At 50.6% G+C, this 14,613-nt stretch overlaps 1 protein-coding gene across 1 annotated transcript in view; it reads right to left on the reverse strand.

The window, feature by feature from the left end:
- SLIT1 (slit guidance ligand 1) overlaps window positions 1-14,613 on the reverse strand; it is a 171,800-nt gene that overhangs the window by 42,167 nt on the left and 115,020 nt on the right. The window contains exons 10-18 of the mRNA XM_040254163.1: window positions 14,266-14,402; window positions 13,792-13,863; window positions 13,247-13,318; window positions 10,947-11,018; window positions 10,085-10,228; window positions 2,605-2,768; window positions 1,683-1,827; window positions 983-1,057; window positions 694-837 (exon numbers count right to left, since the gene is read on the reverse strand). Of these exons, the coding sequence (XP_040110097.1) occupies window positions 694-837; window positions 983-1,057; window positions 1,683-1,827; window positions 2,605-2,768; window positions 10,085-10,228; window positions 10,947-11,018; window positions 13,247-13,318; window positions 13,792-13,863; window positions 14,266-14,402 (1,025 nt within the window). The remainder of the gene's footprint in view (window positions 1-693; window positions 838-982; window positions 1,058-1,682; window positions 1,828-2,604; window positions 2,769-10,084; window positions 10,229-10,946; window positions 11,019-13,246; window positions 13,319-13,791; window positions 13,864-14,265; window positions 14,403-14,613) is intronic.

The raw sequence follows: 14,613 nt of genomic DNA on the forward strand, positions 1-14,613 counted from the left end.
GCCCACATGCGGCCATTTAGATTTAAATTAATTAAAATGAAATGAAATTCAAAAGTTAGTGCCTCCATAGCCGTGTCCACGTGTCAAGTGCTCCCCAGACACGTGGCTACCAGACTGGACAGCGCAGATATAGCACGTGTCTGTCGCTGTGGCAAGTCTGGTAAGACAGCACTGTCTCTCGGATGCACTAAAGGCCCACCCGACCACCTGAAGAGCTGGTGCTGCCTGGACCGAGAGAGGAGCTCCCTGCAGAGTCACGGAGGAGTGGCTGATTCCTGACGTCTGGAGAGCTCTGCCTGGGCTCTGAGTCATGGGGTCCCAGACTCCCACCTACACCCACTTGAGTCACCTCTGTGCCATGTCCCTGCCACTGCAGCACCGGCCACTCCTGAACTAAACACATGTGCTGTGATATCGCAGTCTGACCGCAGGGCAATGACAGGACATCCCCATTCCCTCACCTGCCATGAACCCCATACCCCAGGGAACAAGAAGACAGGCCTCATGCCACAGTGACCGGCATTTGATGACTTGGTACGCTTCAGCCAGGGTCCTCGGCCACAGCCCCTCAACTGCTGCAACCTGGGGCTAGGGTAGAGACACCCCCTCGCTCTTCCCTGCCCTTTAACGCAGGTGCCCACGCTGTGACTGGGCCTCTGATCCTGCCCCGCTTCTCCCTGGCTGCACACTCACAGCGTTCTCAGGCCATCCAAGCCCCGGAACATGCCGCTCCGGATGGACTCCAGTTGGTTGGCGGTCAGGTGCAGCTCGCTCACTGAGGCTGCGCCCTCAAAGGCCCCATCTTCAATCTCCGACACCTTGTTGTTGCTCAGATTGCTGGGAGAGGATTGTGGAGTTCAGAACTTCCCTCCCTGGACCCAGTCCCCATGCACAGAGCCCTGACCCCTACGAGGTCTAAGGATTTCCCTTCCCCATCCTGCCCAGCCTCCTGACTGCACCTTCCCACCAAAGGGTAACTCACATTTTCTTCAGATGGGTGAGTTTTTTAAACATCCCGGTGGCCTCCAGGATGGAAATCTCATTGTTGTTTAATCGTCTGTAAGAAGCAACAAAGGGAACTTATACATCCATAAAAGACAGACATTAAAGTATCTTCCAAACTGAGATTATCTGGGACTCAAACAAAGGGGACTCCTGGAAGAATTTCTCTGGCCGAGCGAATTGATCCTATTTCAAAGGAAGGTTGGGCCAAGTGCTGGGGGGTAAAAGGGGGATAATTTTACATGAAAAATGCCATGAAATGTACATATGTAAATAACAGGCCTGTATAGGTATCCACATACATGCATATACATGTGCACAGATCTATATTTTTAGAGAAAGAACAATAAAAGAATGGCTTAGACTACAGCTTGAGCTAATGGAATCAGGTCCCCACAAAAAAAGCAAAAGCATGATTGAGGGAAGCTGCCCTGGTTCAGGCTGGTGACCTGCTCTGGGGCCCAGAGACTGCCCTGGGTGGGGGTGGGGGGAGTGTGTAGGACTGGGAGTCAGGGCACGGGGGCCATCCCCTGCCAGAGCCAGCAGCTGGCATGCTCCTGGGGTGGGGTCTCCAGTGGTCCCCAAATAAAGCTGCAGCAGAGGAAAACCCAGAAAAGGCCCAGGAGGGTCAGTGGGAGCTGGGGGGCAGGTGAGGGTGTGGGGCGGCTGGAGACCCTCACAGCTCAGCCGTGGCCTGTGGTACGCGCTCAGGGATCTTGGTGAGCTTCAGGCTGGAGCACTCCACCATGCTGGCCTCGCAGCGGCACTTGTGGGGACAGACCACGTCGCTATTGCACTCGCTGTTCAGCTGGTAATCCTCAGTGCCTGTGGTGAGAGGGCGGAGGCCGGGGGCAGAGGGGCTGCCAGTAGCCCTGGCCTGCCCGCCCCAGCCCCCTGCCCACCCACTGGCACCATCCCACCCAGGCTGGCCTTGGTGCCCCCTCCTACCTGGAATGAAGTATTGCTCTTTGGCTGAAGAGAGAAGGAGAAACACTATGATGCTGGGATTGTCCAGGACATGCAGGAACAGCCCAGGCCCCCACCCTGTTGCCCAGCAGAAGCCACCCCTGGTTAGGCTAGGGTCGCAAATCAAGGCCCTGGAGCCCCCCCACCCAGCTCCTGTGTGCAGGTCTTGCTGCTGAGCACAGATGTTCCTTGCCCAGACTGATGGGAATGGGGATGGTACCACCCCCAAGTAAACCCCGCCCAGGGAGCCCCAAAACCACGACAATGTTCACAGGTACAAATGGATAGCATTTGGGCTGAGAGGCTGACCCCCTGCCACCCCAGAGCCTGGAGGAGGCAGCCATCTCTCGGAGGAGAGTTCCCAGGCCTCCTGGGTGTTTCCTAAGTCTTGAAAGAGCACTGTCCTGGGAGTAGAGCAACCTAGGTTCTTGCCAGGCCTCCCTGAGGGATCTGCAGCCAGCTCCACCTCCTGCCCCGGCCTCAGTAAGACCAGGGCTGGGGACCTGTAGATCCAAGTCTACAATGTGGGTCCTACACCCTCCAGGATGGGTCCAGAGAGGTCCAGTCACCCTTGTTGGAACCACCCAGGAAACACCTCAGGGTCCCTGAGCAGACTGAAGGCAGGTGGGTGACTACCTGAGCACCGGAACTTCTTGCTTTTGATCTGGCCGATGCGCTTGTTGGCGAGGCGTCGGGGGCTGGCACAGCGGGCCCCACTGGTCTCGATGGGGTTGGAGCGTAGGAAGTCTGCCAGCCACTTGAGGTTACAGTCACAGATGAAGGGGTTCTGGGCCAGATGCCTGTCCAGAGGGGGCAGATTGGAGATGAAAGACAAAGCTGCTCGCTTGTGTTGGTGGCCACCTGGATGAGGCCTTGCTAGCTCATGGCGGGGCCCATCTGGCCCCGACGGTGCTCCTGGGGACACCACCTGGGGGCGCCCACCCTCTTCCAGAGCCTCACAGTGGGGCCAGACCTCCATCCCCCTGGACCTTCCAGCTGTCCCTTCAAGCCTCGCTCTGTCCCCTCTCCTTCTACTCACGTGTCCCTCCCTCTGTCCTGTGATAGACAGGAGTGGAGGCAGGAGTAACCTAGAGACCGGCCAGGGTACCCCTGTCCTTCCAAGAGCAAGATGATGGAATGGGCATTAGAACCCAGGACAGTCAGCATTCAGGGGCCTTTGGGCCCCCGGTGCTATGCATGCTGGACTGTCCCCTTCCGGTGACCCCAGGCAGCAGCAGTGTCTCCCCCACAGCCTCCGTCAGGAGAGGGTGGTGACCGGGCTGGCAAGGCTGCGCCTGCAGCTGGGATGGGAGGTCTCCAAATACCTGCTGCAGGTCCCTCAGCTTTCAGTGGAATCTCCATTCCCACCCCAGGCCATGGGGCTGCCTCCCCTTGACTGTTTTACAGGACGTCTCTTGACACAGGAAACTCAGAAAGCATTGCTGAGTAGCTACTTCCTGGGGAGCCACTCACATCTTCTCACCGGCTCCCTGCGTTACCAGCAGGATACTTGTGGGGAGGGGGCAGCTGACAGGTGACACCAGCTAAGGGCACCCGGGTCACTGCAAGTGACCACAGGGGGGCCTTTCCCTTTGGCCCTCAAGACCCTGCAGGGCTTCCCTGGTGGCTCAGAGGGTAAAGAATCCACCTGCAGTGCGGGAGACCTGGGTCTGATCCCTGTGTGGGAAGATCCCCTGGAGAAGGACACGGCAACCCACTCCAGTATTTTTGCTTGGAGAATCACCATGGACAGAGGAGCCCGGCTGGCGACAGCCCATGATGTTACAGAGAATCGGACATGGCTAAGCACGCATCCTGCAGGCTCAGATCAGCCACTTCTGAACCTCCCAGCAGCCGGCTTGCCCACCTGTGTCGGGGCCTGTGGAGCAGTGCATGCCCCGCTATCTACACCGAGACGGCCAGGGGGAAGGAACCCAGCACTTGTCCTGGCTCCTGTACCCAAGAGCCAATGCCTCTGCAGTGACCAGCTCAGAGGACGCACCATGCCGCGGCCATTCTCCCTCCATATATTGCCATCGGTTCCAGTCGTCTACATATTGGTCCCTGCTGGGGAGCAGAGCTTTCCAAGCAGAGAGACGAGCCCTTGCCTAGAATCTGCGCCCAACTCAGCTCAGACCTTGGCCGCTCTCTCTCCACCCATCCCTTCCCGGACTCTACCCTCTGGTCACTGGTCAGGATGCCTGGTGACAGCCTTCCCTGCCAGGTTGTCCCTTCACTGCTCTTTGCAGTGCCCGCCCCCCTTTCCTTCCTGAGTCCTGCCAGACCCCTCCCACGCCTTCTGCCTTCTGCTGGATAGTTTGTTTCCTGATTTGAACTGCCAATTTATGCAGAGATGTGCTTGCTGACTCCCCGGGGCAGAATTTGTAGTTAATCTGAAACACACTAGGAATCCGGGGTTACTCTGGGATTGTTCCTGCTGCCCATGACATCTGTCTGTACCTTAGTACCCAGCCTCTGCCTGAAAGAATTGCTTGCCTCTATCACAATCTTGGCAGAAAACTCTGTTTAAAATCAACTCAATTATGTTATTCAAGCATGTATTAAAATGTCCAAGGGGTGCAGAGTAAAATATACACTTTTTTAAAGACAGGCTATTTGTGTCAAAGGCAGCCTATAAAAATGCAGCCACCCACCAAGGCAAGTGACTTCTGTATAAAGCTAAGTATTTGACATAAAGTCGAATTTTTAGCAGGTGTAAAGAGAGGGCAACTGGGGAAAGAAAATGCTCAAGAGGATAAAAGCATGTTTGGGAAAAAACAATCTTGTTAAAGGCACACTCAGAAATAGGTTGCACAAGCTGCCCAAGAGTTCTTTTCATGGACATTTTTGAAAGTAGAAGATAAGGGGGAAAACTGATTCCTGGTCTCTTTCTTGGATTACTCATTAAGATGTCACAACTGAAAATCTTTGGGGCAGACACTCAATATCATTAGTCAAATTAAACCCACAATGAACTACCATTTCACACCTATAATCATAAAGAAAATCAATACCAAGTGTGGGCAAGGATGTAGAGAAATGGGAACCTTCATAACATTGCTGGTGGAAATGTAAAATATGTATAGCCACTTTGGAAAACAGTGGCAGTTTTTTCAAAAGTTAAACATAAATTTCCCACGTCATCCAGAAATTCCAAGAGAAATGAAACCTTCTGTCTTCACAAAAATGTGTGAGCAAATATTCACAGCAGCATTATTCCAAATGGCCCCAAAGTGGAAATGACCCAGATGTCCATTAACTGGGAAGGAAAAACAGAATGCTCATAAATGGAAAATTATTTGGCAATAAAAAGGAACAAGTACTGATACATGCTTAGAATATGAAGGAACCTCAAAAACATTATGCTATGCAGGTCAGGAAGCAACAGTTAGAGCTGGACATGGAACAACAGACTGGTCCCAAATAGGAAAAGGAGTACGTCAAGGCTGTATATTGTCACCCTGCTTATTTAACTTCTATGCAGAGTACATCATGAGAAACACTGGGCTGGAAGAAGCACAAGCTGGAATCAAGATTGCCAGGAGAAATGTCAATAACCTCAGATATGCAGATGACACCACCTTTAGGGCAGAAAGTGAAGAGGAACTAAAAAGCCTCTTGATGAAAGTGAAAGAGGAGAGTGAAAAAGTTGGCTTAAAGCTCAACATTGAGAAAACGAAGATCATGGCATATGGTCCCATCACTTCATGGGAAATAGACGGGAAAACAGTGGAAACAGTGTCAGACTTTATTTTGGGGGGGCTCCAAAATCACTGCAGATGGTGACTGCAGCCATGAAATTAAAAGACGCTTACTCCTTGGAAGGAAAGTTATGACCAACCTAGACAGCATATTCAAAAGCAGAGACATTACTTTGCCAACAAAGGTCCGTCTAGTCAAGGCTATGGTTTTTCCAGTGGTCATGTATGGATGTGAGAGTTGGACTATGAAGAAAGCTGAGCGCCAAAGAATTGATGCTTTTGAACTGTGGTGTTGGAGAAGACTCTTGAGAGTCCCTTGGACTGCAAGGGGATCCAACCAGTCCATTCTGAAGGAGATCAGCCCTGGGATTTCTTTGGAGGGAATGATGCTAAAGCTGAAGCTCCAGTACTTTGGCCACCTCATACAAAGAGTTGACTCACTGGAAAAGACTCTGATGCTGGGAGGGATTGGGGGCAGGAGTAGAAGGGGATGACAGGGGATGAGATGGCTGGATGCATCACTGACTTGATGGACGTGAGTTTGAGTGAACTCCGGGAGTTGGTGATGGACAGGGAGGCCTGGCGTGCTGCAATTCATGGGGTCACAAGGAGTCGGACACGACTGAGCGACTGAACTGAACTGAAGCAAAAGAAATCACAAAAGATGATATATCATATGAGTCCATTTTTGTGAACTATCCAGAAAAGGCAAATCTATGAGACAGAAATTAGATTAGTGATTGCCTGGGGATGGGCTGGAAATAGGAATTGATTGCAAATGGGCACAAGGGATTTTGGGGGGTAACGGAAATGTTCTAAAATTGAATTGTAGTGATAATTGAACAACTGTAAATTTACTAAAAAATCATTGGACTGTACACCCAGAACAGGTCAATTTTATGGTATGTAAGTTATACCTCATCCCAGCTTAAAAAAAATTTTTTTTTTAATCTCTTGGGGCAAGTAAAACTACAAAATCAATACTGTGACACAGGCCCTCAGCCACAGATATCGGAGCTATCGACAAATCCAGCAAGATTTGGTGTTTAAATCTGCTTGGTTCTGACATAAGACTCTGCCAAGGGTTTAACTATCCAAGGCTATAATAAGACTATCTGATTGTACCTTGGGTTTGCATTTATTTCATTCTTGTTCTGAACTGTACTTGGGTTGTTAATATGTAATTGTTGTTCGTGGAAGTTCAGTTTTGTTTTACAGCCTTGAATAATGAGACGGTAAAGAATCTGCTTGCAAAGCAGGAGATGCGGGTTCGATCCCTGGGTTGGGAAGATCCTCTGGAGAAGAGAATGGCTACCCACTCCAGTATTCTTGCCTAGAGAACTCCATGGACAGAGGAGCCTGGGGGGCTACAGTCCATGGGGTCACAAAGAGTCAGACATGATGGAACGACTAACACACACATTCTTAGGGAAAAAGCACAATCTGGGGGCAAGCTACCTAATTTCTCAGTGCTGGTGAAGAGATACCCAAAGACAAATGCCTGCTCTACTAGATGTTAGGCGACCTTGGGTCGGTCTATCTCTGCCTCAGTTTCTTAGAAGTAAGGCAGGGATGACAGCACCTACTCCATAGGTTATTGTGTTAAGATAATACACACAAAGAATAGTGGCCTGGGGTGGCCAGGGGTGATTAATAAACAGTGATTAATCATCAGTAGTGTGATCAATATTAATACTGCTATCACGTCTACCTATGGGACACCTTCCTCTTCTAACACCCTCCTCCAGCTCTGTGCCTTCGTGGCAGTGGCCAAGATCTCAGGTACGGTGTCCAGGAGCGCAGAAGCCCCCTTGAAATCCAGCCAGGTAAATGGACACAGACAGAATCCACTCCCCGTGAGCACAATCTATTTGATGAAACCCTTCCACCTTGAAAGCGAGACAGCACTTCACAGGAGGGCCTCAGCCCCACTCCCTATCTGCCAGCCTTTCCTGCATGTGTGTCCCCAGCCCTGAAATCTCCGTACTGCATTGCTCTCGGATGTTCTGCCAGCTTTGTAAAATAACCCATCTTGCCCATGTCTCTCCATGACCTCTAATTTCACATGCTTGGCAAGATTTCCTCATGGTGTTCCTTCCCTCTCTCCCTGGCTATACATAAGCTAATTAGCAGGAGTGGGCTGCAGGCAGGTGCCTGGGCTCTAATGAGTTTGTCTTTGTGGCCGACATCCCTGCTGACATGCAAGGTCCCCAGGGAGCAGGAGCTGTGTCTTCCACTTGGTCTATTTCCCAGCCTCCATGCAGATCTTAGCTGATGGAGAGCACTGCCCAGTGGGTAAACAGGGGCGGGGATGAGAACGACAGCAACGGCCGTGGTAATATTAATAAATGCCCATCAGGCACACATCAAGGACCCATGGGTCAGCACGCCAAGTCAAGCTGCAGGCTCACAGCTAAAGATGTGGAGTGCAGTGCCTGAGTCTAACCAAAGAGTAGAAGTTTCCCTGTAGGGAAGTGTTCCACCTAAAAAATAAGGACTTTCTATAAAGGCACAACTGCACCAGCATTATCAAATGGAGAATGTTAAGATTATCGTATCAGCACTTCAGGACCCCTAATAAAGAAGTGGGTCTAGGCACTGAAATCAGTGGCGGTGTTTATTAAAAAAGAAAGAAAATCAGATATCGTGAGCCTCCTGATGAAAGTACACAATACAATGAGGTCATCTTACCAGAAAAAGAAAAAACAGCCGAGCCTGATGCAGGCTCCGAGATGAAACTTTCTATTTGCAGACACAGAACAGAGAAACATGTGAAACGATACCACAGGGGATGAAGTCAGCAAGTCCAGACTGTGGGGAACTCTACAAACCCAGAAAAGCCGTGTCTTCAAAAAACAAAGTGCAAGGGAAAAGGAGATGGAGAGGATACCTATAGGTTAGAAACAATTTAAGTGGTACACCAACAAATATCAGTCCATTATATCACAGAGACCTTATTTATTTATTTACGAGGGAGAGGATTTTAAAATGCTCTTTATTTAAATTTTTATTTTTGTACAGTTCTTGAATGTTACTTTCCATAGTTACCACAAAATATTGGCTATATTCCCTGCATTGGCATCCTTAGTTTGTGCCTCCCTCTCCCCTATCCCTGCGTTTCCCCTCCCCTCTTCCCCCAGTGGTAACCATTTGTTTGTTCTCTGTATCCGTGAGCCTGCTTCTTGTTCATTATAACCACTAATTTGTTGTGTTCTTTGGTCTCCACATGTACGTGATATCACAGAATATTTGTCTTTCTCTGACTTATTTCACTTAGCATAGTGCTCCTGTGGTTGTTGCAAAGGGTAAAACTTCATTCTTTTTTGTGGCTGAGTAGTATTCCATTGTATGTTTATAGCATATCTTCTTCAGCCATTCATGTACTCTTGGACACTTAGGTTGCTTCCATATCTTGGGTCTTATAAATAGTGCTGCTGCGAACATCGGGCTGTAACGTATTGCATTAGTGGTTTCGGTTCTTTTGAATGTACACCTATTTTTAGCTTTTTGAGAAACCTCCATACTGTTCTCCACCATGGACATACCCATTACCTTTCCATCAACGGGGCATGTATAGGCCTTATATACATCCTGACCCAAACAAATTATTTTTAAAATTGTATAATATGGAGGAGACATTTGGAAATTTGAACATTAATTAGATAGTTGATGATTTTAAAGAATTGTTGTATTTTTAGATATAACAAGAGTGTTGTGTGTTTTTAGAGTTCTTGACTTTTATAAATATGTGTGAATTCTGTGTTGATGATAAATGATGTCTGGGAGGCATGAAAGGAGGAACATGTAGATGAAGCAAGGTTGACTGGCTGTGAGTTAAAGCTGGGAGACAAGCACTGGGAGGTCTGCTGTGCTACTTTTAAATACTTTTAATTTTCTATAAAAAAAGATTAAAGCTAACTCTTAGACTTTCTGCTCTCTAACTTTAATTTATAATTATCACTGCTGCCACTGTCTTTCACTTAAGACATTGTCAACTGCAAGTGCACTAATATTAATATTTTACGTATCATCAAGAAAGAACAAAATGCTGCCAATTAAATAAGCCATCAAGTATAATATGCAATCCAATTCCACAGCTGTTACTGTGGAGACAACGCATGTCTTAGAATCAATGGGTAGTAATAATAATAAAAATTGCAGCCAACATTTAAGAAGCATTTGCAATGAGCTAAGCTCTGTACAAACATCCCTTTTACTCTCATAACAACCCTGTGAAGATGAAGTTCTCATTTTATGAATGAGTAAACTGAGCCCCAGAGAAGCTAACTAACTTGCTTAGGGCCACACAGCCAATAAGAGGCATAGCTGGAATTTGAATACCTGCCTGTACCTGGAGGCTGTTATCTCCCTGAGATCTACCTGCTGGGGTGCAGGAGGGGCAAGAGGGCACTCACAGGGTCTGGATGGCCCGCAGGGAGGTGAAGGTGCCCTTAGCAAGACTCTGGATCTTGTTGTCATACAGGGAGAGCAGTGAGAGGTTCTGCAGATCCTGGAAGGCGTCGAGCCGGATGCAGTTGATCTTGTTGGCATTCAGGAGCCTGTGGGCAGAGCCAGGCAGGTGGTGAGGGGAGAGCCACAGAAGTGGACACATTGTGTCTTGGGCTCCTTCCTAGGCACCGACCATGCGTTATGTCAGGAAGGAGTCCACGGCAGCAGGCGCAGGGGATCTGGCCCTCTGGATGTCCATTCCATGCAAAGGAGCTGAGAACTCCGGCTGCCTTCTCTATGCACAGGGACCACTTAGTCCCATGTGTCTCTCTTTCAAAGAACTGCTAGAAGTGCCTGCCCCATGGGATTCTGGGACAGCTGCGAGCTCAGTGGCCAGGCCACCTCCCAAAGGCATTTGGGGGATCCTCCGCCTCCCCTTCTGCTGGGTTTCCCAGGCAGCTGAGAGGGAGTGTCTGGCTTCTGTGCGTCTCGGGCCCTGGGAGAGAACCTTGCCTGAATGCTCATGGTTCAAAGAGCCCGGCCTGGGCCTGGGTGTCCCCCACAGGAGACAACTCTGTCCCCAGCAACAGTGAGCATTCAGGAACGCAGGCTGCATCTCAGGGACCTCTCCACTCAGGCATCCTGCAATCAGCTCTGAAACCACCTCTCTGACCCCTCACAGCCCTGCCAGGCCTGCTGTCCCCCAAGCTCCTTGCCTCCAGTTAGTACCACACCCCAGAGAGGCCGAAAGGACCAGGCTGAGAGGCTGGAGGAATACTGCACCCCTCTATAGGTCCCACCCAAGGTGACTCGAATTTAAGTCCTCACAGGAGCTGTAGCGTGAACAGGCCTCCAAACACGCCCCGGGGGAGGTCTGTGATCTTGTTCCCGTAGAGGACCCTGGAAAGAAGACAGCGGAAAGGGAGAGTTAGAGGACTGCCCCACACAGCTCTCCAAGCCCTGCCCACACGATGGGTGCCCTGCCCATCCCTAAGCCTTTCACACTACTGGTCCCACCAGTGTAGGCTTGTTCTAACAGCGGCCAGTAGATGTCAGTAAAGTGCACTGGGAAGGGGTCATGGTCCCTAATCAGCACAAAGGTTACCTATAGGCTAGAGGCAGCCGTGACCCCCACCATTTTGAGAGCACCCCCTCACTCACTCTCTGCCCTCAAGCACGGATCCCATGGAAGCCTGCAAAAGGGCCCTTTCAGGGAAGCTCACGGGAAATTAACCTGGTTAGGGATCCGAAAGGAGATTTTTCAGAGAGAAGAAAATCCCAAGGGCAAGAAAAATCATCTTTTCAGAGAATTACAGGCAAAAACTGGAATCTCAGACAGCACATGTGGTATGAGCTCCAGAACGTCAAGCGACAATTTCCAGCACAGATAAGATATTACCACAAGAAGGAAACAGACCAAATTGTTAGCTGGGCTTTGAATTGGTGGCAGAATTGCAAGTGGGTTGTTTTATGCTTTAGAATTTACAAAGTTTCCTTCATGGAACATGAATTACACATATACTTAGAAAAAAATGCAAATGTTCAAAAAAGACATGCAGGCAGGAATGGGGTCAGACAGACAGTGGAAGTGTCATGGAGACCTGGAGGCACCATCCCACCCCTCCAGCCACTCCTGGAAACACTCCATCTGAATAAAAGCAGTGTGCTCTCTCTTTGAGATCTCTCTTGGAGGAGGGCACAGTGGGAGCTAAGCAGATTCCAGGCTGGCCCGAGTGGACAGCTTCAGTATGGTTTGGGTGGAGGAAACAAAGTGCATTGTAGCTCGAATCTCAGCCAGCCAGCACCAGGAAGAGGCCTCTGAGACATGATCTGATTTGGAAAGCTCCCTCCCTCTGCTGTGTGGGGAATGGAATGGGTGGGAACTGAGGCAGGGAGACAGGTCAGGGCCTGCAAGGTGGACATTATCAAGGGGATCTTTTTGTATGACCTCAGCGTGAAAGTTCCTATATGGTGAGAAGGCGTGACAGGAACCCACTTAGATGGGTTAGATGTCATGTTCCAATTTAGGAGGAGATTTATTCACTTTTCTGAAGAAGACCCTGCATTTTAGCAGCCATCTTCAGGATCTGATCTCCTCAGCCAGTGGTAGTGACCCATCACCAGGCTGTCGAGTACAGCTGTGCAGGTTGCACACTGCACAACTTTGTGTGACTCACAATGGCCCCACCCACTACCTTGGATTCTATTCCAAGAGAAGAGGGTGCACAGGGAAGGCACTGAGCCAACAGCCTCCTGTAGTACCCTGGAGGGAGTTCCATTCTGTTCCACTTCCCAGGCCCCAAATCAATGTCAAGCATGTGTCCAGTGTTGCCAAGAAACAGGTTAAAATACTCATTTCCAAGAGTGATGAACAACCCCCATCAACAGGGAGCTTGCTTCACTATAGGGCACCCTGAGTTCACTCTCTGGAGACAATGTACCATGGGACCTCAGGGAGTAAGAGGCTAGGTGAACTGGGGAGTGCAAGCAAGGGTTCTTGGAAAAAGAGAGATGAAGCAACATTTCCTAGACTAATTTTCGATGCCACACAGTGTTTTGTAGATTGATGGGTCCCCAGTAAACTGTTGAGGGAAGGGAAATACTGGACAGGGTTAGGGAGCAGGTAGGCAGGAAACACGGTCTTCACCATCACCCACCACAGCCTGAGATCAGAGCATGTCTGGGACAAAAGTTATAAACTGTGGCAGATTTCACAACTGGAGCTGGTGGTTGCTGCCATTCCCTAACCCAGGGAATGCTTAGGAGAACAGAGTGCTGGGCCTCTGTGTGGAGGCAGGGCCAACATGAAGGTTGGACTGAACCAGATGACTGCCACAAAGAATGCTGGGACAATCCCCACCGCAAAAGGAAGAGCATCACCGTTGCCAGGGGCAACAGCTCTGCCTAGCTTTTCCATGCACTCAGCCCTTGATTCCCTCCTCCCCCTCCCAGCTGCAGAGGGTCCACAGGAGGAAGGGAAAGCTGAGCACAACAACCCTGGGCACTGCAGCCAGAGGGAGACCCACTGAGGCTGGGTGGGTGGCGACATGTTCCTTCTCTCACACCCACCAGAGGTGCCCTGGGGCGATGCCCCTAGACCACTGCAGAGCCTTGGCACTGCTACTCACAGTGAGTTCAGGGACCGGAGGCCCTGGAAGGCATCAGGCGCGATCTCCGAGATCTGGTTGTTGCTCAAGTCTCTGCAAGGTGAGCAGAGGAGAGAGGGTGGCTGAATCCCTCAATGGCTACCAACCCCTGCCTGCCCCCTGCCTTCCAGATACTATGGGAGGGCAGAAATTTCTTTGAAATTAGGAAAGAGAAGGGCCAGTTCTCCTATCCATCACAGGGGGCAGCCCAACTATCCCCTACACACACCCCTCACAGCCTCAATTGCTCCTATTGGTGCCCAAGCTGAAATGGGAGGATGACAGTCAGTTCTGGTCATGTGCCAGACTCGGACTCAGCATCCTCTTTAGGCCTCATGACAACCCTTCAAGCAGGTGGCACCACCACCATCCCTACGTCACAGATGAGCCTGGCAGAAAGACCAGGTGAGGGCTTGGCCCTAGGCACAGCCATGGGAGGCAGAGTCAGCACCCGCCCCGGGGCAGTGGCATGCTTGGTCTGGGCTATGCCCCATGCTGACCCCCAGGAAACAGCAGGAGGCACTCACATCCTCCGCAGCTTTCTGTAGGGAGAGAAGGCCCCCGGGGGGATGGACTTGATCCCATTGAGCTCCAGCCGGCTGCAGAGAGAAAACACAGAAGAAGGACAAGGGCAGGTCGCGCCACCCAAGTTTGTTGTTGAAACCAGGCCCTTTACCCATCAGTCCCTGCTCCCATCCTCATCTGGAGTAGGGGGGCTATAGCAGAGAAAAGGAGCTGGTTTTGAGTGCCATTATCCCAAGCTGGTGTGGCTGAAAGGGGCTCATGTGCGATGTTAATACTAAGAAACCAATTCTACAGACTGGCCCAGCTGGGCTCGACAGATGAACCACAGAGGGACACCCCTCCCCAACCTTCCAGAGTGCCAGCCTTGGGCAGAGAGCTCAGCCCAACTGAGGCAAAGTGTAGAAGGGCCTTGGGGTAGTGCCCGCTCTGGCTCCTCCCTGGACCACCAGAGCCTGGCCGGCCCTGCCTGTACTCACATCTCTGTCATGGCCTCGGGCAGGTTGGCAGGGATGGCGGTCAGGCCTTTGCCACGACAATCCACGATGCCGTTGCTGCAGGCGCACATGGCCGGACAGGAGCCGGAGGAGAGGGTGCAGGAGGGCGCGCGCCCCGCCTCCCCCTGGCCTGCGGAAACAGCGCCCGATGTTTGCTGAACTTGACTCTGAACCTAACTCTGCTGCGTGAGAGTGTGAACTGCACACTAAGAAATCCTAGCCTCAGTTCTGAAGCTCTGGGCTCTAGTCCAAGCCACCGGACACTTCTGGCTTGACTATAAGAAGGACCATAGTTTTCCAGTGCATACTCTGCGCCACATGTTGTGATAA

Source organism: Oryx dammah, unplaced genomic scaffold (assembly GCF_014754425.2).
Source record: "Oryx dammah isolate SB20612 unplaced genomic scaffold, SCBI_Odam_1.1 HiC_scaffold_14, whole genome shotgun sequence".
Taxonomy (NCBI): Eukaryota; Metazoa; Chordata; class Mammalia; order Artiodactyla; family Bovidae; genus Oryx; species Oryx dammah.